Source organism: Dendrobates tinctorius, unplaced genomic scaffold (assembly GCF_039654945.1).
Source record: "Dendrobates tinctorius isolate UK_male_01 unplaced genomic scaffold, ASM3965494v1 ptg000054l, whole genome shotgun sequence".
In the NCBI taxonomy this organism is placed as follows: domain Eukaryota; kingdom Metazoa; phylum Chordata; class Amphibia; order Anura; family Dendrobatidae; genus Dendrobates; species Dendrobates tinctorius.
The window spans coordinates 602,991-627,508 of NW_027361722.1; the positions used below are offsets into that span (position 1 = coordinate 602,991).

Below are 24,518 nucleotides of genomic sequence, written 5' to 3' on the forward strand. Positions count from 1 at the left end.
AGCGCCGGGGGAGTGGGAGCGAGGGGAGCAGAGCGCCGGGGGGAGCGGGAGCGAGGGGAGCAGAGCGCCGGGGGAGCGGGAGCGAGGGGAGCAGAGCGCCGGGGGAGCGGGAGCGAGGGGAGCAGAGCGCCGGGGGAGCGAGAGGAGCAGAGGACCGGGGGAGCGGGAGCGAGGGGAGCAGAGCGCCGGGGGAGAGGGAGCGAGGGGAGCAGAGCGCCGGGGGAGAGGGAGCGAGGGGAGCAGAGCGCTGGGGGAGCGGGAGCGAGGGGAGCAGAGCTTCGGAGGAGAGGGAGTAAGAGGAGCAGAGGGCCAGGGGAGCGGGAGCGAGGGGAGCAGACGCGGGGGGAGCGGGAGCGAGGACCGGGGGAGCAGGAGCGCCGGGGGAGCAGAGGACCGGGGGAGCGGGAGCGAGGGGAGCAGAGCTTCGGGGAGCGGGAGCAGAGCGTCGGGGGAGAGGGAGCGAGGGGAGCAGAGCGCCAGGGGAGCGGGAGCGAGGGGAGCAGAGCACCAGGGGAGCGGGAGCGAGGGGAGCAGAGCGCCATGGGAACGGGAATGAGGGGAGCAGAGCGTGAGGGGAGCAGAGCGCCGAGGGAGCGGGAGCAAGGGGAGCAGAGCGCCGGGGGGAGCGGGAGCGAGGGGAGCAGAGCGCCAGGGGAGTGGGAGCGAGGGGAGCAGAGCGCCAGGGGAGCGGGAGCGAGGGGAGCAGAGCGCCATGGGAACGGGAACGAGGGGAGCAGAGCGTCGGGAGAGCGGGAGCGAGGGGAGCAGAGCGCCGAGGGAGCGGGAGCGAGGGGAGCAGAGCACCGGGGGGAGCGGGAGCGACGGGAGCAGAGCACCGGGGGAGCGGGAGCGAGGGGAGCAGAGCACCGGGGGAGCGGGAGCGAGGGGAGCAGAGGACCGGGGGAGCGGGAGCGAGGGGAGCAGAGCGCCGGGGGAGCGGGAGCGAGGGGAGCAGCGCGCCGGGGGAGAGGGAGCCAGGGGAGCAGAGCGCCGGGGGAGCGGGAGCGAGGGGAGCAGAACGTCGGGGGAGCGGGAGCGAGGGGAGCAGAGCGCCGGGGGAGAGGGAGCGAGGGGAGCAGAGCGCCGGGGGAGCGGGAGCGAGGGGAGCAGAGCGCCGGGGGAGCGGGAGCGAGGGGAGCAGAGCGCCGGGGGGAGCGGGAGCGAGGGGAGCAGAGCGCCGGGGGAGCGGGAGCGAGAGGAGCAGAGGACCGGGGGAGCGGGAGCGAGGGGAGCAGAGCGCCGGGGGAGCGGGAGCGAGGGGAGCAGAGCGCCGGGGGAGCGGGAGCGAGGGGAGCAGAGCGCCGGGGGAGCGGGAGCGAGGGGAGCAGAGCGCCGGGGGGAGCGGGAGCGAGGGGAGCAGAGCGCCGGGGGAGCGGGAGCGAGAGGAGCAGAGGACCGGGGGAGCGGGAGCGAGGGGAGCAGAGCGCCGGGGGAGCGGGAGCGAGGGGAGCAGAGCGCCGGGGGAGCGGGAGCGAGGGGAGCAGAGCGCCGGGGGAGAGGGAGCGAGGGGAGCAGAGCGCCGGGGGAGAGGGAGCGAGGGGAGCAGAGCGCCGGGGGAGCGGGAGCGAGGGGAGCAGAGCGCCGGGGGAGCGGGAGCGAGGGGAGCAGAGCGCCGGGGGAGCGGGAGCGAGGGGAGCAGATTGTCGGGGGAGCAGAGCGTCGGGGGAGAGGGAGCGAGGGGATCAGAGCGCCGGGGGAGTGGGAGCGAGGGGATCAGAGCGCCGGGGGAGAGGGAGCGAGGGGAGCAGAGTGTCGGGGGAGCGGGAGCGAGGGGATGCTTAGCTGGGCATGGGGAGGCTATGGGGGAGTCTCCTGCTGGGCATGGGGAGGCTATGGGGGGCTCCAGCTGGGCATGGGGAGACTATGGGGGGCTCCTGCTAGACTATGGGAAGGCTATGAGGGTCTCTTGCTGGATATGGGGAAGCTATGGGGGGGCTCCTGCTGGAAATGGGGAGGCATTGGGGGTCTGCTGCTGTATATGGGGAGGCTGTGTGTGGGCTTATGCTGTATATAGGAGGATGTCAGCATACGTAATTCTGCTCAATATTAAGTAATACTGTTAATATTAATAACAAATAATTATAACTAATATTGAGCAGAATTCATTTCAGCCTATTGGCTTCTCGTGTGGCCACCCCTGGTCTACACCCATGTGCAGTGTAGCAAACCCTCAGCTGTGGACAGTATTCATCTGATCCAGTCCCTGGCTGTAGATGATGTTTTCATTCACTGACAGCAAGAATAAAGCGTAATCCCGTCATAATGACGATTTCATAGACAGATCGGTGGATTTCCACCAGTGAGGTTTCTGCAGATCTCACGCTGCAGACCATCCATTATTTGCGGATTCTTTTTATTTGTCTCCGTTGACTTTTTCCATAAACCTGTCGGACGAGATTCATCAATTGTGGACAAAATCAAAACTGTTCTTTTATTTTTGTCTTTTACCTTTTTTTGTGGCTTTTTAAAGCTTAAAATGTCGCAAAATTTGCAGAAAAATTTCTGTAAAAACCACACGAGAGACGGGGGAGTCGGGGGCTGGAGAACATGGGGGGAGTCGGGGGCTGGAGAACATGGGGGGAGTCGGGGGCTGGAGAACATGGGGGGAGTCGGGGGCTGGAGAACATGGGGGGAGTCGGGGGCTGGAGAACATTATGCCAAAATGATGAATCTTCTGAGAACATCTGGAAGCCACAATTCAAGCCAAAAAATGGCAAAACCGACATAAAAAGGCGGAAATGCAATGATGACCCTGAGCGACTACTGCGGCTCCATCCTCGAGAGCGCGGCTGCCGTCGTTCTCACTTCCATCTCCTCACAGCTGAGGGTTTGTCGCAGTTGCATCGGTGCTGACTGTTCGTTACAATGTATCAGTGCGCAGCAGACTGATTAGGAGTCTCTGGACTGGATCCAGTTGTAACAAATCCTCAGCTGTGAGCAGCAGTCAGGTCCGGGTGGAGACAATGTCTCTTTTCGCTGGCAGTAAGCAGAGGTCTTGATAACGGGGCAGAATCGCTTTCTCAAAAGTTTCACCTTTTTCTGTTTTTGTGGCGTTTTTACAGGAACCCAATGTATTATCTCAATAAAGTGTATTCACACAGTAAGGGTGTGGACTCCGCCAGATTCTGGGGTGACCGTCGCTTGCTGTGGGGTGGGGTGACACTGCAGGTGACTGGGGAGGGTTCGTTACAGTGTGTCAGCGGAGGTTCCCGTGACTGGACGGACCGGGCAAGATGTCCCCGGTGACCCTGGCTCGCGTCTTCACCTTCATTTCTCCCATTGTTTCTGTATTACGCTCTGTTCTCGCTGCTTCTCGTGGTACTGAAGACTCCTCCCCCGAGGAGCCTCATGCGTGAGGGGCTGTGACTGGCTAGTGAGAGGAGACAGGAGCTCCCGCCCCCGAGGATCTGGCGCACAGGACGGAGCCATCGTCCGTCCTGTCACCATTGTGTCGGTGAACTCACGTGTTCTGTGCTCACACCGGGGTCCGGTCATTGCTCCCTACAGCTCTGGAGTTTGTGTTGGGGCCAGAGGGGCCCGTCCCTGAGACAGGAGGCGCGGGTGACCTTTCTGCAGAACACTGGAGGCTGCAAAACAGAAAACAGAGCGTGTGTTATCAGAGCAGGGCCCCAGGTGGTGGGCTCCAGCTGAGGGACTACTACAACCAGCATGCAGGGTAGGACACAGACAGGAGGGGCCCCTGAGCAGGAATAGTATATTGGCCCATCATAGTGCATAATGCAACCTGCCATGGGGGTGAAGGTGGCCCCGTGAGCTCTTGGGCCCCTGTGCGGCTGCCCAGATTGCATCAAAGGAAAATGCAGGGTTCAAGGCAAAGCATCTAGATAGACTCCCAGCTGCTAAGAGACCAAGAAGAACATGCTGGGAATTGTAGTCCCCCAGCAGCTGGAGAGTTGCAGGTCCAATGATGAACACAGGAATCCAGACGTCTCCTGACATCTTTCCTAGAGATCAGTGGAGGCTCCTGGAGTGCGGGGCCCCTGTCTGTGAGCGGAGCAGCGGACCCCAGATCCGCAGGGTCCACATATGATGGAGTCAGAAGCCGCTCAGACATTACTCGTCTGCCGCCAGCAGAGGGCAGCAGCACTCAATCACATGTGAGATTGTGCAGATCAGATTGTCCGAGCTCACACACAGAACAGACCAGATCCTCCAATCACCTCCAGCCGACGACACGGAGACCCTCTTATTACGGGGGCGCTCTGCTCGTCACTGTTCCTTGGCTCAGAAAAGTAAATTAAATCACATGGTATACACTGCCTTGAAAAAGTCTTCATACCCCGTGAACTTTTCCACATTTTCTCACGTTATACCACAAACTTACCAGTATTTTATTGGGATTTTATGTGACAAGTATTAGTGACGTGTAAGGAATTGATCTGAGCTGGTCAGAGGTGACGGGAAGATGGATGGAGCTAAAGGCAGGGCAAAATGGAGGAAAACCTGTTAGAGGCGGCAGAAGACGTGAGACTGGGGCGTAGGTTCACCTTCCAAGACAACGACCCTCAACATCCTGCCAGAGCCACAATGGAGGGTCTAGATCAGGGCATATTCCTGTGTGATCGGCGCCGTCACCGTCCAGACCCAAATCACAGAGAATCTCTGACAAGACGTGAAAATCACCGATCACAGACGTCCATAATAAGAAGCTCAGACAACGCGACTCTCAGGCAAATTCAAGGTTGATATCACAAAAAGGGTTAAATCTAACTTTTACTAGATCAATTCAAAGAACGTTAAGAAAGACGAGGAAAAAAGCAGCAAAAACGTCCGACCAGACCAAGCAGAAGATAGAAGGATGAAGAACATCCACCAATAGCATGTACGGGATGAAATATCTGCCTGGGGTATTCAAGGCGCCCCATGTGCATAATCAGACCCTAAAAGCCTCGACATAGACAAATAACACAATAAACCAAGAGGACTCCAATAAGGGAAAGTAGCCAGTTATGGCAGAATAGAGAACCCCAACATGTACGTGAGGGTGAAATATCTGCCCCACTACACTCAACAAACCCCCGGCGGGAGGTGCAGAGCTTGGAACATGTGGACGTCTCACAATTTCTCTGCCTCCAGGGCATCTTCGTTATAAAACCTCTACTTTACTCGCTGAATGGGAAAAGGAGGAGACTGATGGAGCGATCAGATTTATGATAACACTAGACTAAGGTCACCAATGACCTATTAACCACCAAGCGACACTACTCTGTCCTCCTCCTCCAGGACCTGTCCTCTGCCTTTGACACAGTGGACCATTCCCTATTACTACAGACCCTCTCATCTCTTGGCATCTCAGACTTGGCCCTATCCTGGACCTCGTCATACCTAACAGACCGGACATTCAGCGTCTCCCACCCGCACACCACCTCCTCACCTCGCCCCCTGACTGTCGGAGTCCCGCAAGGTTCAGTCCTAGGGCCCCTGCTCTTCTCCGTTTACATCTTCAGCCTCGGACAGCTTATAGAATCTCATGGCTTTCAGTATCATCTTTATGCTGATGACACACAAATCTACATCTCTGGACCCGATATAACCTCCCTACTAAACAGAATCCCTCAATGTCTGTCCGCTATTTCATCCTTCTTCTCCGCTATATTTCTAAAACTTAATATGAACAAAACAGAATGAATCATCTTTCCCCATCTCACGCTACCCCCCCAACAGACCTATCCATTAAAGTAAACGGCTGCTCACTCTCTCCAGTCCCACAAGCTCGCTGCCTCGGGGTTATGCCTCGGGGTTATCCTTGACACTGATCTCTCTTTCAAGCCACATATCCAAGCCCTTTCCATTTCCTGCCGACTTCAACTCAAAAGAATTGCCCGGATCCGTACATTCCTCAACCAAGAATCTGCAAAAACCCTAGTGCATGCCCTCATCATCTCCCGCCTTGACTACTGCAACCTACTGCTCTGTGGTCTCCTCTCTAACACTCTTGCACCCCTCCAATCTAACCTAAACTCTGCTGCCCGACTAATCCACCTGTCCACCCGCCATTCCCCGGCCTGTCCCCTCTGTCAATCCCTGCATTGTCTCCCCATTACCCAAAGACTCCAGTTCAAAACCCTAACCATGACATACAAAGCCATCCACAACCTGAGTCCTCCATACATCTCTGACCTCGTCTCCCAGTACTTACCTGCACGCAACCTCCGATCCTCACAAGATCTCCTTCTCTACTCCCCTCTTATCTCCTATTCCCACAACCACATACAAGACTTCTCCCGTGCTTCCCCCCTACTCTGGAACTCTCTACCACAACATATCAGACTCTCGCCTACCATGGACACCTTCAAAAAGAACCTGAAGACCGACCTCTTCCGACAAGCCTATAACCTGCAGTAACCACCGATCCACAAACCGTTGCACGACCTGCTCTACCCTCACCTACTGTATCCTCACCCATCCTGTTGTAGATTGTGAGCCCTCGCGGGCAGGGTCCTCTCTCCTCCTGTACCAATCGTGACTTGTATTCATTAAGATTACTGTACTTGTATGTATTATATATACCCCTCCTCACATGTAAAGCGCCATGGGAGAAATGGCGCTATACTAATAAATAATAATAAAGTCGAGATGTGCAGGGGACTCGAACACAGTATTAGAGCATGCCGAAGTCACACGGTTAGCACACGAGCATGCTCAGATAACACCTTATCCAAGCACATTCACTTATCATTAGTGTTACAACGGCTGGTCAAGAGACAAATCTCCAGGAGTGGACCCTCTGGACCGTGGCACTGAGGAGCCCCGGACGAGCTGCCAGGTGGAGCCGACCCCTATACAGAGATCGTTAGGAGCAGGCCCAGGGGTTCGGGTACCAAGATAGCCAGTACCAAGAGGGGTGTCTCAGGACGGACTGGAGTAGGAGTGCGGGACTGAAGCGTAGACAACAGAGGGGGATCACTGGAGACTAGACCGGAGTAGGACTGCAGGACTGGAGCATAGACAACAGGACGGAGCAGGAACACCGGAGGCAGGACTGGAGTAGGACTGACGGACTGGCGTGTGGATAGCTGAATGGAGCAGGAACACCAGAGGCAGTTCTGGAGTAGGACTGAAGGACAGAAGTGTGGATAGCAGGGTGGAGCAGGAACACCGGAGGCAGGACTGGAGTAGGACTGCAGTTTGGATAGCAGGATGGAGCAGGAACACCGGAGGCAGGACTGGAGTAGGACTGAAGGACTGGCGTGTGGATAGCTGAATGGAGCAGGAACACCGGAGGCAGGACTGGAGTAGGACTGAAGGACAGAAGTGTGTAGAGCAGGATGGAGTAGGAACACCGGAGGCAGGACTGGAGTAGGACTGAAGGACTGGAGTGAGGATAGCTGAATGGAGCAGGAACACCGGAGGCAGGACTGGCGTAGGACTGAAGGACAGAAGTGTGGATAGCAGGGTGGAGCAGGAACACTGGAGGCAGGACTGGAGTAGGACTGAAGGACTGGCGTGTGGATAGCTGAATGGAGCAGGAACACCGGAAGCAGGACTGGCGTAGGACTGAAGGACAGAAGTGTGGATAGCAGGGTGGAGCAGGAACACCAGAGGCAGGACTGGAGTAGGACTGAAGGACTGGAGTGAGGATAGCAGGGTGGAGCAGGAACACCGGAGGCAGGACTGGAGTGTAGATAGCTGGACCTACGGAGCACCAGACTGCGGGGCCGGAGCACAAGTAGGAGGGAGGCGCGGCCTATGGCGCATGCGCATTGCATGCAGAGACCCCGTCGGCCGCGAGCCTGTCAGCTGTCAGAAGGGACCGCCGTGGCTGTCGGGCAGCTGCGGCATGGGAGCGGAGGCCGGGTGAGAATGCGGAGGCGGCGTGACAACTAGTCTCCATCCAACCTCACTGAGCGAGACCGAGGGGGCAAAGAATGTCACCTCTAGATGTGCAAAGCTGGAGAGACAGACCCCAAAAGACTGCAGCAGTAACTGCAGAGAAAGGTGGTCCTACAAAGTACTGACTCAGGGGGCTGAAGACTAATGCACAGCACAATTGTCAGAATTGTCAGATTTACAGTGGGTATACAAAGTATTCAGACCCCTCCTTTAAATTTTTCACTCTTTGTTTCATTGCAGCCATTTGTTTGGTAAATTCAAAAAAGTTCATTTTTTCCTCATTAAGGTACACTCTGCACCCCATCTTGACTGAAAAAAACTGAAATGTAGAAATTTTTGCAAATTTATTAAAATAGAAAAACTGAAATATCACCTGGTCATAAGTATTCAGCCCTGTTACCTCCCCCGACGCCTTGCGCCGTCCCCTGTCTGGCTTTACAGGGTCACGGCGCGTCAGAGGCCCGCGCATGTGCGCTCGCCCTTCCCCGGCCGCTGGGCATCCGGGGAGCACGTGACCCGGTGGCTCTGCCCCATCATGGCGGCGCCCACTGGGTATTTCTGCTTGGCGTCTTGGAAGGTAAGACGCCTGTTTGTCTTTGTCCGTGGCGCTTGCAGTCCCTGCGCAGCGTCACCCCCGGCTCTCAGGTCCCTGCGCACCTCCGGTGCTGCGCTCTGCCCTGTCCAGTTTCTCCCTGCTATTTGTTCCTTCTCCATTCTCCCGTCCTACCTTCCTCTCCTGGTTCCCTGTTCGCCATCCTGTATTCTCCTGTGCCTGCTTCCCGCCTGTACTGCTGCCTCTGTAATTGTCTGTCTCCTGTGTATTGTGCTTCTTCCCTCTATCTTGTTCTCTGCCAGAACCCCTAGGTCCAGTGTCCCCTACTCTCCTTGTGTCCTTCTTCCATTCCAGCTATTTGCCTCGGCTCCGTCCTGTTCCTTCCCGGTTCCACAGCCTGTTCCCTCCTGCCTTGTGTCTACTCAATCCCTCGTATACCCTCCCACGCTCTGATCTGCTCTCCTGTATACCCCCCGGGTCGTCCCTTTGGTTCCGGCTGTCGTGGTTCCATCTCCCTTGGGCCTGCCCCTAACACTCCCTGAATAGGGGGTGGTCATCACCTGGTCCGCTCGCCCTCGGGGGCTCTGGAGCCACGACCCAGAGGGTCCACTCTCGGGTTTCTACCTAGAACACTAACAAGCCCCTTTGCTCAGACACTCATATGTAAGTCACATGCTGTCCATTTCCTTGTGATCCTCCTTGAGATGGTTCTACTCCTTCATTGGAGTCCAGCTGTGTGTAATTAAACTGATAGGACTTGATTTGTAAAGGCACACACCTTTCTATATAAGACCACACAGCTCACAGTGCATGTCACACCAAATGAGAATCATGAGGCCAAAGCAAGTGGACAAGGGGCTCAGATACAGAATTGTGGCAAGGCGCAGATCTGGCCATGGTTACAAAAGAATTTCTGCAGTATTCAAGGTTCCTGAGAGCACAGTGGCCTCCATATTCCTTAAATGGAAGAAGTTTGGGACGAGCAGAAGTCTTCCTAGACCTGGCCGTCCAGCCAAACTGAGCAATCGTGGGAGAAGAGCCTTGGTGAGAGAGGTAAAGAAGAGCCCCAAGATCACTGTGGCTGAGCTCCACAGATGCAGTAGGCAGATGGGAGAAAGTTCCACAAAGTCAACTATCACTGCAGCCCTCCACCAGTCAGGCCTTTATGGCAGAGTGGCCCGACGGAAGCCTCTCCTCAGTGCCAGACATATGAAAGCCCGCATAGAGTTTGCTGAAAAAAACACATGAAGGACTCCCAGACTATGAGAAATAAGATTCTCTGGTCTGATGAGGCGAAGATAGACCTTTTTGGTGATAATTCTAAGCGGTATGTGTGGAGAAAAACAGGCACTGCTCAGCACCTGCCCAATACAATCCCAACAGTGAAACATGATGGTGGCAGCATCATGCTATGGGAGAGTTTTTCAGCTGTAGGGACAGGACTGGTGGCAATTGAATGAAACATAAATGTGGCCAAGTACAGAGATATCCTGGATGAAAACCTCTTCCAGAGTGCTCTGGACCTCAGACCTGGCTGAAGGCTCAAATAAAAAAAGGGGGCGAAGCCAGCGCTGCCTATGGTCAGAACGCAATACATAAAGTGCATATGCACATATTGATTTATAACTGTATTTCAAAATGAGACATTTAGCAAAAAATTGATCAATTCCTACTCTACGTTTTTTATTTTCGCTGAGCCATTACGGCCTCCTAAATGCATTAAAAGCAAACTGTACCTGAAGCGTTTCTGAATCACTCCCATGGAGCCAGGAAAGGCAAGTGCAGATAAAGGTTGACCAGGTCTGGAAATAGACATTTCAGGTTTAACCCCCACACTTCCTGACCAGCACCACAGATGAAGGGTGAAACAGGCCCAGATACAGGTGCACAATCAAACAGAGCTTGGGGCAGGGCAGGGCTGCTGTGTGTGTGCACAGCAGCCTAGATCAATCACAATAAAGACAGAAAGAATGGCGAACATAACCCAGTGCGCACGGCAACAGTGGTGGTCAGCCATCAACCAATATCAAATAAAAAAAAAGGGGGGAAGCCAGCGGTATGATTGATCAATTGTTTGCTAAATGTCTCATTTTGAAATACAGTTAGAAATTAATATGTGCGTTTGCACTTTATGTATTGCGTTCTAACCACAAGAAGCGCTGGCATCTCCCCTTTTTTTTTTACTTGATTGGTTTGTGGCTGACCACCACCGTTGCCGTGCGCACTGGGTTATATTTGCCGTTCTTTCTGTGTTCATTGTGATTGATCTAGGCTGCTGTGCACACACACGGCAGCCCTGCCCCGCCCCAGGGCTCTGTTTGATTGTGCACCTGTGTCTGGGCCTGTATCACCCTACATCTGTGGTTGCTGGTCAAGCAAGTGTGGAGGTTAGATCTGAAATGTCTGTCTGGACCTGGTTGGCATTTATCTGCGCTCGCCTTTTCTGGCTTCATGGGAGTGATTCAGAAACGCTTCAGGTATAGTGTGCATTCAATATGGTCTTGCCTTTAATACATTTAGGAGGATGTAATGGCACAGCGAATATAAATAACGTAGAGTAGGACTGCCCCTTATGAGAATGCCTTGGCGTGGCGGGGTGGCTCAAATGATCGATCAATTTTTTGTCAAATGTCTCATTTTGAAATACTGTTAGAAATCAATATGTGCATATGCACTTTATGTATTGCGTTCTGACCACAGGCAGTGCTGGCTTCTCCCCTTTTTTACTGGGCTGAAGGTTCACCTTCCAACAAGACAATGACCCTAAGCACACAGCTAAAATAACAAAGGAGAGGCTTCAGAACAGCTCTGTGACCATTCTTGACTGGCCCAGCCAGAGCCCTGACCTAAACCCAACGGAGCATCTCTGGAGAGACCTGAAAATGGCTGTCCACCAACGTTCACCATCCAACCTTACGGAACTGGAGAGGATCTGCAAGGAAGAATGGCCGAGGATCCCCAAATCCAGGGGGGAAAAACTTGTGGCATCATTCCCAAGAAGACTCATGGCTGTACTAGCTCAAAAGGTGCGTCTACTCAATACTGAGCAAAGGGGCTGAATACTTATGACCATGTGAGATTTCAGGTTTTTCTTTTTTAATAAATTTTCCGTACCCACTCTATATTTATAAAATAGTACACCCCAAATCATTCCCTTACTTGTCACTAATACTTGTTACTTTGTGTTATCACAGAAAATCCCAATAAAATACATGTAAGTTTGTGGTGTAATATGAGAAAATGTGGTAAAGTTCACGGGCTATGAAGACTTTTGCAAGGCACTGTATTTGATTGGTCAGGACTCGGTGACCAGTTACACATTGGTTACAGCCCTGTAATCCCGCACTCACACACCGGTCCTGGCCACAACGTACAGGTTTATGGCGGTGTTCACATGATCATCCACGTTAGAAGATGCAACATGCAGAAATATCAGCTCTGATCAATGACACGAAATACGGCAGGAATGAGTCAGTGTATAAAGGAGAAAGAGGAGAAAACTGCACCAAGGGTACTGCGCTCTATGTGGAAGTGTCAGTCCGCACTGCCGTCTATATCGGAGCGTCAGTCTGCGCCAACATCTATATCGGAGCGTCACTCCGCACTGCCATCTATATCGGAGCGTCAGTCCGTGCTGCCGTCTATATCGGAGCGTCAGTCTGTGCTGCCGTCTATATCAGAGCGTCAGTCCATGCTGCCGTCTATATCGGAGCGTCAGTCCGTGCTGCCGTCTATATCGGAGCGTCAGTCTGTGCTGCCGTCTATATCGGAGCATCAGTCCACACTGCCGTCTATATCGGAGCGTCAGCCCGCACTGCCATCTATATCGGAGCGTCAGTCCGTGCTGCCGTCTATATCAGAGCGTCAGTCCATGCTGCCGTCTATATCGGAGCGTCAGTCCGTGCTGCCGTCTCTATCGGAGGGTCAGTCTGCGCCACCGTCTATATCGGAGCGTCAGTCCGTGCTGCCGTCTATATCGGAGTGTCAGTCCGTGCTGCCGTCTATATCAGAGCGTCAGTCCGTGCTGCCGTCTATATCGGAGTGTCAGTCCGTGCTGCCGTCTATATCGGAGTGTCAGTCCGTGCTGCCGTCTATATCGGAGCGTCAGTCCGTGCTGCCATCTATTTCGGAGCGTCAGTCCGTACTGCCGTCTATATCGGAGGGTCAGTCTGCGCCACCGTCTATATCGGAGCGTCAGTCTGTGCTGCCGTCTATATCGGAGCGTCAGACTGTGTTGCTGTCTATATCGGAGCGTCAGTCTGCGCCGCCGTCTATATCGGAGCGTCAGCCTGCGCTGCCGTCTATATCAGAGCGTCAGTCTGTGCTGCCATCTCTATCGGAGCGTCAGTCTGCGCCACCGTCTATATCGGAGCGTCAGTCTGTGCTGCCGTCTATATCGGAGCGTCAGTCTGTGCCATCTATATCAGAGTGTCAGTCTGTTCCGCCGTCTATATTGGAGCGTCAGTCTGCACCACCGTCTATATCGGAGCGTCAGTCTGTGCTGCTGTCTATATCGGAGCGTCAGTCTGTGCCATCTATATCAGAGCGTCAGTCTGCGCCGCCGTCTATATCGGAGCATCAGTCTGCGTCGCCGTCTATATCTGAGCGTCAGTCCGTGCTGCCTTCTATATCGGAGCGTCAGTCTGCGCCACCGTCTATATCGGAGCGTCAGTCTGTGCTGCCGTCTATATCGGAGCGTCAGTCTGTGCCATCTATATCAGAGTGTAAGTCTGTGCCGCCGTCTATATCGGAGCGTCAGTCTGCGCCACCGTCTATATCGGAGCGTCAGTCTGTGCCGCCGTCTATATCGGAGCGTCAGTCTGCGCCACCGTCTATATCGGAGGGTCAGTCTGTGCCGCCGTCTATATCGGAGCGTCAGTCTGTGCCATCTATATCAGAGTGTCAGTCCGCACTGCCGTCTATATCGGAGGGTCAGTCTGCGCCACCGTCTATATCGGAGCGTCAGTCTGTGCTGCCGTCTATATCGGAGCGTCAGTCTGTGTTGCTGTCTATATCGGAGCGTCAGTCTGTGCCGCCGTCTATATCGGAGCGTCAGCCTGTGCTGCCGTCTATATCAGAGCGTCAGTCTGTGCTGCCATCTCTATCGGAGCGTCAGTCTGCGCCACCGTCTATATCGGAGCGTCAGTCTGTGCCATCTATATCAGAGTGTCAGTCTGTGCCGCCGTCTATATTGGAGCGTCAGTCTGCACCACCGTCTATATCGGAGTGTCAGTCTGTGCTGCTGTCTATATCGGAGCGTCAGTCTGTGCCATCTATATCAGAGCGTCAGTCTGCGCCGCCGTCTATATCGGAGCATCAGTCCGCGCTGCCGTCTATATCGGAGCGTCAGTCTGTGCTGCCGTCTATATCGGAGCGTCAGTCTGCGCTGCCATCTATATCAGAGCGTCAGTCTGCGCTGCCATCTATATCGGAGCGTCAGTCTGCGCTGCCGCGCTGCCGTATATATGGGAGCGTCAGTCTGTGCCGCCGTCTATATCGCAGCGTCAGTATGTGCCGTCTATATCGGAGCGTCAGTCTGCGCCGCCGTCTATATCGGAGCGTCAGTCTGCGCCGCCGTCTATATCGGAGCGTCAGTCTGCGCTGCCGTCTATATCGGAGTGTCAGTCTGTGCTATCTATATCAGAGTGTCAGTCTGTGCCGCCGTCTATATCGGAGTGTCAGTCTGTGCTGCCGTCTATATCGGAGCGTCAGTATGTGCCGTCTATATCGGAGCGTCAGTCTGCGCCGCCGTCTATATCGGAGCATCAGTCTGTGCTGCCGTCTATATCGGAGCGTCAGTATGTGCCGTCTATATTGGAGCGTCAGTCTGTGCTGCCGTCTATATCGGAGTGTCAGTCTGTGCTGCCGTCTATATCGGAGCGTCAGTATGTGCCGTCTATATCGGAGCGTCAGTCTGCGCCGCCGTCTATATCGGAGCATCAGTCTGTGCTGCCGTCTATATCGGAGCGTCAGTATGTGCCGTCTATATTGGAGCGTCAGTCTGTGCTGCCGTCTATATCGGAGCGTCAGTATGTGCCGTCTATATCGGAGCGTCAGTCTGCGCTGCCGTCTATATCGGAGTGTCAGTATGTGCCGCCTATATCAGAGCGTCAGTCTGCGCTGCCGTCTATATCGGAGTGTCAGTATGTGCCGCCTATATCAGAGCGTCAGTCTGCTCTGCCGTCTATATCGGAGCGTCAGTATGTGCCGTCTATATCAGTGTCAGTCTGTGCCGTCGTCTATATCGGAGCGTCAGTCTGTGCTGCCGTCTATATCGGAGCGTCAGTATGTGCCGTCTATATCGGAGCGTCAGTCTGCGCCGCCGTCTATATCGGAGCGTCAGTCTGTGCTGCCGTCTATATCGGAGCGTCAGTATGTGCCGTCTATATCGGAGCGTCAGTCTGCGCTGCCGTCTATATTGGAGCGTCAGTATGTGCCGCCTATATCAGAGCGTCAGTCTGTACCGCCGTCTATATCGGAGCGTCAGTCTGTGCCGCCGTCTATATCAGAGCGTCAGTCTGTGCCGCCGTCTATATCGGAGCGTCAGTATGTGCCGTCTATATCGGAGCGTCAGTCTGCGCTGCCGTCTATATTGGAGCGTCAGTATGTGCCGCCTATATCAGAGCGTCAGTCTGTACCGCCGTCTATATCGGAGCGTCAGTCTGTGCCGCCGTCTATATCAGAGCGTCAGTCTGTGCCGCCGTCTATATCGGAGCGTCAGTATGTGCCGTCTATATCGGAGCGTCAGTCTGTACCGCCGTCTATATCGGAGCGTCAGTCTGTGCCACCGTCTATATCGGAGCGTCAGTATGTGCCGTCTATATCGGAGCGTCAGTCTGCGCTGCCGTCTATATTGGAGCGTCAGTCTGCGCTGCCGTCTATATCGGAGTGTCAGTATGTGCCGCCTATATCAGAGCGTCAGTCTGCGCTGCCGTCTATATCGGAGCGTCAGTATGTGCCGTCTATATCAGAGTGTCAGTCTGTGCCGTCGTCTATATCGGAGCGTCAGTCTGTGCTGCCGTCTATATCGGAGCGTCAGTATGTGCCGTCTATATCGGAGCGTCAGTCTGCGCCGCCGTCTATATCGGAGCGTCAGTCTGTGCTGCCGTCTATATCGGAGCGTCAGTATGTGCCGTCTATATCGGAGCGTCAGTCTGCGCTGCCGTCTATATTGGAGCGTCAGTATGTGCCGCCTATATCAGAGCGTCAGTCTGTACCGCCGTCTATATCGGAGCGTCAGTCTGTGCCGCCGTCTATATCAGAGCGTCAGTCTGTGCCACCGTCTATATCGGAGCGTCAGTATGTGCCGTCTATATCGGAGCGTCAGTCTGCGCTGCCGTCTATATTGGAGCGTCAGTCTGCGCTGCCGTCTATATTGAAGCGTCAGTATGTGCCGCCTATATCAGAGCGTCAGTCTGTACCGCCGTCTATATCGGAGCGTCAGTCTGCGCTGCCGTCTATATCAGAGCGTCAGTCTGTGCCACCGTCTATATCGGAGCGTCAGTCCGTGCTGTGGCCACTGCAGCACGCGGAGGACTTCTGTAGGGCAAGAAGCACTAGTTCTAGGGCCCCTGACACCGGGCACAGACCCATGAATGGCTACTGAACACCACGCGGATACGTCCCCAGCTGATATGACACACAAGTTAGACAGCCGGGGGCCACAAACGCACAAAGGCACCCTCCGTATGAGCAGGCAGGCAGGGTGGTACTTACAGGGTGTGCCCATGCCAGCTGCCTCGCCCCCGCTCACTTCATATATTCCCCCTCGCTCACATAATCCATATAGGAACCAGGCAGCTCCGCAAAGTCCTCTAGAATGAGGCTACTGGAGTCCTCACCCAGATTGCCACTGTCAGGCCGGGAGCCCCTGGTGCCCGCTGGCTGGTGAGGAAGGCTGGCAGATGCCCTTTGGGGGGGTGGAGCAGCTTGTGGGAGGTTGGAGACCAAATGCTCTGTGACCGGTCCTATATCAGGATCTGGCGATGGCCCCAGGACGTGGTAGAGGCTGGGCAGGCGGATGTCAAAGCGGAGGCCAAACTTGGCAAAGAGCTTGTCATTAAGCGCATAGAGTTTCTGAGAGATGTCGAAGCCAAGGAGTGCAGAGAAGAGGCGGGAGATGTACTTTTCCCGAACCAGCAGGAGGTAGAGCTTCTTCCGTGGCCAGCTGATGAACGTGCTGTCTGTCTCCGCTGTCAGGGTCACCTGGAGGAAAACAAAGCAATGGCTGAGGCTGTCACTGCTGCCCCTATCATCCTTATCAGTAGTGACAGCTCCTCAGGGGCGGGGCCATGCAAGATCACAGACCAATGGCTGCCCTGCGATGGTCACAGTGCGGTGACAACTGCCACATACGTATAGATCATGTACAGGGTGATATCAGCTTGTTAGTGATGACCTGCCATTCGCATGAAGTGACAACCAGCCTTTAGATCATGTCTGCGAGGTTGTCAGAGCCCCGCCCCATAATGGACATCACAGGATTTTATTTAAAGGGACATTAGCTTTCAAATTTTATACTTTGTTCCAGCGCCGGCTCAGCGCTGCTGCCCCAGACTTTCTAGATTTCTTTGCTGCAACTCCATCAGCAAAAGTACAGAGGCAGCAGTGAAAGCCGGTGCCGGATTGGCAGGGGGGAAAACTGATGCCAGAGCGCCAGGGAGGGGAGAATACTGATGCCAGAGCGGCAGGGGGGAATACTGATGCCGGAGCGGCAGGAGGGAATACTGATGCCAGAGCGGCAGGGGGAAATACTGATGCCGGAGCGGCAGGGGGGAATACTGATGCCGGAGCGGCAGGAGGGAATACTGATGCCGGAGCGGCATTGGGAAATACTGATGCCAGAGCGCCAGGGAGGGGAGAATACTGATGCCGGAGCGGCAGGGGGGAATACTGATGCCAGAGCGGCAGGGGGAAATACTGATGCCGCAGCGGCAGGGGGGAATACTGATGCCGGAGCGGCAGGGGGAAATACTGATGCCGGAGCGGCAGGGGGGAATACTGATGCCAGAGCGGCAGGGGGAAATACTGATGCCAGAGCGGCAGGGGGAAATACTGATGCCGGAGCGGCAGGGGGGAATACTGATGCCAGAGCGGCAGGAGGGAATACTGATGCCGGAGCGGCAGGAGGGAATACTGATGCCAGAGCGGCAGGGGGGAATACTGATGCCGGAGCGGCAGGAGGGAATACTGATGCCAGAGCGGCAGGGGGAAATACTGATGCCGGAGCGGCAGGAGGGAATACTGATGCCAGAGCGGCAGGGGGGAATACTGATGCCGGAGCGGCAGGAGGGAATACTGATGCCAGAGCGGCAGGGGGAAATACTGATGCCGGAGCGGCAGGAGGGAATACTGATGCCAGAGCGGCAGGGGGGAATACTGATGCCGGAGCGGCAGGAGGGAATACTGATGCCAGAGCGGCAGGGGGAAATACTGATGCCGGAGCGGCAGGGGGGAATACTGATGCCAGAGCGGCAGGAGGGAATACTGATGCCGGAGCGGCATTGGGAAATACTGATGCCGGAGCGGCGGGGGGAATATTGATGCCGGAGCGGCAGGGGGGAATACTGATGCCGGAGCGGCAGGAGGGAATACTGATGCCAGAGCGGCAGGGGGGAATACTGATGCCGGAGCGGCAGGAGGGAATACTGATGCCAGAGCGGCAGGGGGAAATACTGATGCCAGAGCGGCAGGGGGAAATACTGATGCCGGAGCGGCAGGGGGGAATACTGATGCCGGAGCGGCAGGAGGGAATACTGATGCCAGAGCGGCAGGGGGAAATACTGATGCCGGAGCGGCGGGGGGGAATACTGATGCCGGAGCGGCAGGGGGGAATACTGATGCCGGAGCGGCAGGAGGGAATACTGATGCCAGAGCGGCAGGGGGAAATACTGATGCCGGAGCGGCGGGGGGGAATACTGATGCCGGAGCGGCAGGGGGAAATACTGATGCCGGAGCGGCAGGGGGGAATACTGATGCCGGAGCGGCAGGAGGGAATACTGATGCCAGAGCGGCAGGGGGAAATACTGATGCCGGAGCGGCAGGGGGGAATACTGATGCCGGAGCGGCAGGAGGGAATACTGATGCCGGAGCGGCAGGGGGGAATACTGATGCCGGAGCGGCAGGGGGGAATACTGATGCCGGAGCGGCAGGGGGGAATACTGATGCCGATGCGACAGGGGGAAATACTGATGCCGGAGCGGCAGGGGGGAATACTGATGCCGGAGCGGCAGGGGGAAATACTGATGCCGATGCGACAGGGGGAAATACTGATGCCAGAGCGGCAGGGGGGAATACTGATGCCGGAGCGGCAGGAGGGAATACTGATGCCAGAGCGGCAGGGGGAAATACTGATGCCGGAGCGGCAGGGGGGAATACTGATGCCGGAGCGGCAGGAGGGAATACTGATGCCGGAGCGGCAGGGGGGAATACTGATGCCGGAGCGGCAGGGGGGAATACTGATGCCGGAGCGGCAGGAGGGAATACTGATGCCGGAGCGGCAGGGGGAAATACTGATGCCGATGCGACAGGGGGAAATACTGATGCCAGAGCGGCAGGGGGGAATACTGATGCCGGAGCGGCAGGGGGGAATACTGATGCCGGAGCGGCAGGGGGGAATACTGATGCCGGAGCGGCAGGGGGAAATACTGATGCCGATGCGACAGGGGGAAATACTGATGCCAGAGCGGCAGGGGGGAATACTGATGCCGATGCGACAGGGGGAAATACTGATGCCGGAGCGGCAGGGGGGAATACTGATGCCGGAGCGGCAGGGGGGAATACTGATGCCGGAGCGGCAGGGGGAAATACTGATGCCGATGCGACAGGGGGAAATACTGATGCCAGAGCGGCAGGGGGGAATACTGATGCCGGAGCGGCAGGAGGGAATACTGATGCCAGAGCGGCAGGGGGAAATACTGATGCCAGAGCGGCAGGGGGGAATACTGATGCCGGAGCGGCAGGAGGGAATACTGATGCCAGAGCGGCAGGGGGAAATACTGATGCCGGAGCGGCAGGGGGGAATACTGATGCCGGAGCGGCAGGAGGGAATACTGATGCCGGAGCGGCATTGGGAAATACTGATGCCGGAGCGGCGGGGGGAATATTGATGCCGCAGCGGCAGGGGGGAATACTGATGCCGGAGCGGCAGGGGGAAATACTGATGCCGGAGCGGCAGGGGGAAATACTGATGCCGGAGCGGCAGGGGGAAATACTGATGCCGGAGCGGCAGGGGGAAATACTGATGCCGGAGCGGCAGGGGGGAATACTGATGCCGGAGCGGCAGGGGGGAATACTGATGCCGGAGCGGCAGGGGGAAATACTGATGCCGGAGCGGCAGGGGGAAATACTGATGCCGGAGCGGCAGGGGGGAATACTGATGCCGGAGCGGCAGGGGGGAATACTGATGCCGGAGCGGCAGGGGGAAATACTGATGCCGATGCGACAGGGGGAAATACTGATGCCGGAGCGGCAGGGGGGAATACTGATGCCGGAGCGGAAGGGGGGAATACTGATGCCGGAGCGGCAGGGGGGAATACTGATGCCGGAGCGGCAGGGGGGAATAAAGATGCCGGAGCGGCAGGGGGGAATACTGATGCCGGAGCGGCAGGGGGGAATAAAGATGCCGGAGCGGCAGGGGGGAATACTGATGTCGGAGCGGCAGGGGGGAATACTGATGGATTTATTTCTACAGGAAATAAACGTGGAAAACCCCTTTAAAGTGAGACTGCTTTATTGGAGCAGATTAATTAGAGGAAATGTCCACTTCCGCCTCCTGCGTCTCCTCACCTGGAATGTTCCTTCTTCCGAGGGCCGCAGAGATTCCCACTCTGGAGAATCCAGGAACTGGTATGGGAAGATGTAGTGTAAGAACTGACCGTCCAGGCTCACCTTCACCCTGCGACACAGACAGACATGAGCGATGAGCTGCAGGGAGGTCAGAGGAGTAATAATCCGCAGGATATATCACCATGCAGCAGTCAGAAGATAGAGGAGTGATTTGCTGCAGATGAATAATAATCTGCAGAGTTACCATAGTTATATCTGAATTTGTCACAATGTATCGCAACAAATATGACACTTCCAACATCATACTCACTCAGGTGGAATACAAAACCCTCCAACACTGGGGCCTGCCATAGCTTGGGCGAAACGCGCGTTGGGGTGAGGGAGGTCTCTCGGTTGGCTCCGGCCCCAACACTGGTCCATGTCTTATTGCATAGCAGGTAAAACCATCTGTTTATTACTTTAGGTTTTATTTTGTTACTGTGTAAGTTTGCTTGTTTATCTATGGAGGAATTCATATAGTTTTCACTGCATCCCTTAGGTGGCATTTATGCAGGCCCCAGTGTTGGAGGGTTTTGTACTTTCCTCTTACAGTTTATATTGAAATTGGCTATTGTGCTTCTTATTATGGTGATTGATTTCATGTGGGGATTTGCCATACTGGATTAGCTGGCTTATCATTTCTATGTGCCATTTTGAGAGCCCCCCTACTGGACACTTGGTTTTGGACTACGGGTTTTGTTAGTCCACTCATTCGAGTGTGAATAACCTGCAGAGGTCCAAGGAGTAATAATCTGCAGGATATATCACTATACATCAGTCAGTAGAGGAGCGATGTGCTGCAGATCTGTAGAGTGGATACTCTGCAGAAAGGAACCACTGAACCCCTATCGTGCCCTAGCCCACCAACATTAACCCTTTGTCTGCCCTAGCCCACCAGGGATCCAGGCAATCGGTTCTCTGTGTTGGAGCATCAGGGATTGAGACCCCGGTTACTCTGAGGCCGCTCAGCAGCCGATTACTTGGCGCTGTGCATGTGCAGTAATATCTACAGCACCCGACATCCTGTGACCACACCGCGCACCCACCTGCCAGAGATGAGAAGAGACAGACGGTCAATAGGGGTCTTGCCCTCCAGGGCGTAGCTCTGGTCCGCTCCCAGTGGATGGACCTCCATGCCGCTGCAGTGAGCGATCTCCTTGAAGACGGGCAAAGGAACCTGCAGCGGTTGGTACAGGGTGCGGTACACGGCATCATAGTCCTGGCCATAAGATTCTCCGTGAAGTCGGTAGATGAGATGAGCGATCTGGACGAGGCAGGCCACCATCAGCAGCACGTTCCAGACCACCGTGTCCACCCCGCAGGCCCACAGCCAGCCCCACAGCACCATGCAGAAGAAGCCAACGGACAGCAGCGCAAAGACGTAGATGCAACCCAAGATGCCGCTGCCCCCCATGAATGCCAGCAAGAGAATGAAGCTGGCCAGCTGGTACATGCTGCCCTCCATGTAGAACCTCCATCCCACACACTGGGGGGCATAAAAGAAGTGGTCCAGCTCTGAACTGGAGGCCGACATCCTTACTCCTTCACCTGCAGAGAAGAACAGGACAGGAGGTCACCGTGACGGATCAATCTGTCTAATAATATACACTAAAAACACGGCCGCAGACGGGAAAGAACGAAACGTCACTCATAACACTGATGGGGGCGATCACTTCATATCATTTTCTACTCCTCCTACTTATCTGAACTCAAGTTGTATACATCTACCCTCAGTGAGCTCCCGCTAGCGGTGGCTGTATAAATCTGTATGTAGTGAACTCGCTCTAGTGGTGGCTGTATAAATCTGTATGTAGTGAACTCCCTCTAGTGGTGGCTGGATAAATTTGTATGTAGTGAACTCGCTCTAGTGGTGGCTGTATAAATCTGTATGTAGTGAACTCCCTCTAGTGGTGGCTGGATAAATCTGTATGTAGTGAGCTCCCGCTAGCGGTGGCTGTATAAATCTGTATGTACTGAGCTCCCTCTAGTGGTGGCTGTATAAATCTGTATGTAGTGAGCTCCCTCTAGTGGTGGCTGTATAAATCTGTATGTAGTGAGCTCCCTCTAGTAGTGGCTGTATAAATCTGTATGTAGTGAGCTCCCCCTAGTGGTGAGTGTATAAATCTGTATGTAGTGAGCTCCCTCTAGCGGTGGCTGTATAAATCTGTATGTAGTGAGCTCCCTCTAGTGGTGGCTGTATAAATCTGTATGTAGTGAGCACCTCCTAGTGGTGGCTGTATAAATCTGTATGTAGTGAGCTCTCTCTAGTGGTGGCTGTATAAATCTGTATGTAGTGAGCTCCCTCTAGTGGTGACTGTATAAATCTGTATGCAGTGAGCTCTCCATATTGGTGGCTGTATAAATCTGTATGTAGTGAGCTCTCCTTAGTGGTGGATGTATAAATCTGTATGTAGTGAGCTCCATTCTAGAGGTGGCTGTATAAATCTGTATGTAGTGAGCTCCCTCTAGTGGTACCTGTATAAATCTGTATGTAGTGAGCTCCATTCTAGAGGTGGCTGTATAAATCTGTATGTAGTGAGCTCCCTCTAGTGGTACCTGTATAAATCTGTATGTAGTGAGCTCTCCCTAGTGGTGACTGTATAAATCTGTATATAGTGAGCTCCCTCTAGTGGTGACTGTATAAATCTGTATGTAGTGAGCTCCCTCTAGTGGTGGCTGTATAAATCTGTATGTAGTGAGCTTCCTTTAGTGGTACCTGTATAAATCTGTATATAGTGAGCTCCCTCTAGTGGTGGCTGTATAAATCTGTATATAGTGAGCTCCCTCTAGTGGTGGCTGTATAAATCTGTATGTAGTGAGCTCCCTCTAGTGGTACCTGTATAAATCTGTATGCAGTGAGCTCTCCCTAGTGGTGACTGTATAAATCTGTACATAGTGAGCTCCCTCTAGTGGTGACTGTATAAATCTGTATGTAGTGAGCTCCAACTAGTGGTGGCTGTATAAATCTGTATGTAGTGAGCTCCTCCTAGTGGTGACTGTATAACTCTGTATGTAGTGAGCTCCCTCTATTGGTGTCTGTACATAGTGAGCTCCCTCTAGTGGTGACTGTATAAATCTGTATGTAGTGAGCTCCCTCTAGTGGTGACTGTATAAATCTGTAGGTAGTGAGCTCCCCCTAGTGGTGACTGTATAAATCTGTATGTAGTGAGCTCCCTCTAGTGGTGACTGTATAAATCTCTATGTAGTGAGCTCGCACTAGTGGTGACTGTATAAATCTGTATGTAGTGAGCTCCCTCTAGTGGTCACTGTATAAATCTGTATGTAGTGAGCTCCCCCTAGTTGTGACTGTATAAATCTGTATGTAGTGAGCGCCTCCTAGTGGTGGCTGTATAAATCTGTATGTAGTGAGCTCCCTCTAGTGGTGACTTATAAATCTGTATGTAGTGAGCTCCCTCTAGTGGTGACTGTTTAAATCTGTATGAAGTGAGCTCCCCCTAGTGGTCTGTATAAATCTGTATGTAGTGAGCTCCCCCTAGTGGTGACTGTATAAATCTGTATGTAGTGAGCTCCCCCTAGTGGTGACTGTATAAATATGTATGTAGTGAGCTCCCTCTAGTCGTGACTGTATAAATCTGTATGCAGTGAGCTCCCTCTAGTGGTGACTGTATAAATCTGTATGTAGTGAGCGCCTCCTAGTGCTGGCTGTATAAATCTGTATGTAGTGAGCTCCCCCTAGTGGTGACTGTATAAATCTGTATGTAGTGAGCTCCCTCTAGTCGTGACTGTATAAATCTGTATGCAGTAAGCTCCCTCTAGTGGTGACTGTATAAATCTATATGTAGTGAGCTCCCCCTAGTGGTGGCTGTATAAATCTGTATGTAGGGAGCTCCCTCTAGTGGTGATTGTATAAATCTGCATGTAGTGAGCTCCCTCTAGTGGTGTCTGTATAAATCTGTACATAGTGAGCTCCACCTAGTGGTGGCTGTATAAATCTGTATGTAGTAAGCTCCTCCTAGTGGTGACTGTATAAATCTGTATGTAGTGAGCTCCCTCTAGTGGTGTCTGTATAAATCTGTACATAGTGAGCTCCCCCTAGTGGTGACTGTATAAATCTGTATGTAGTGAGCGCCTCCTAGTGGTGGATGTATAAATCTGTATGTAGTGAGCTCCCTCTAGAGGTGACTGTATAAATCTGTATGTAGTGAGCTCCGCCAAGTGGTGACTGTATAAATCTGTATGTAGTGAGCGCCTCCTAGTGGTGGCTGTATAAATCTGTATGTAGTGAGCTCCCTCTAGTGGTGACTGTATAAATCTGTATGTAGTG

General features: G+C 54.2%; 1 protein-coding gene across 4 annotated transcripts in view; it reads right to left on the minus strand.

Moving 5' to 3' along the window:
* Window positions 1-2,417: 2,417 nt before the first annotated feature.
* POPDC2 (popeye domain cAMP effector 2) overlaps window positions 2,418-24,518 on the minus strand; it is a 68,774-nt gene continuing 46,673 nt past the window's right edge. For 3 of the 4 annotated variants that reach the window (XM_073576965.1, XM_073576964.1, XM_073576966.1), the window contains exons 2-5: window positions 21,280-21,781; window positions 20,195-20,303; window positions 16,124-16,612; window positions 2,418-3,587 (exon numbers count right to left, since the gene is read on the minus strand). In XM_073576965.1, the coding sequence (XP_073433066.1) occupies window positions 16,157-16,612; window positions 20,195-20,303; window positions 21,280-21,767 (1,053 nt within the window). In that variant the 5' untranslated portion in view covers window positions 21,768-21,781 and the 3' untranslated portion in view covers window positions 2,418-3,587; window positions 16,124-16,156. The remainder of the gene's footprint in view (window positions 3,588-16,123; window positions 16,613-20,194; window positions 20,304-21,279; window positions 21,782-24,518) is intronic. The other variant, XM_073576967.1, reaches the window with a different exon arrangement.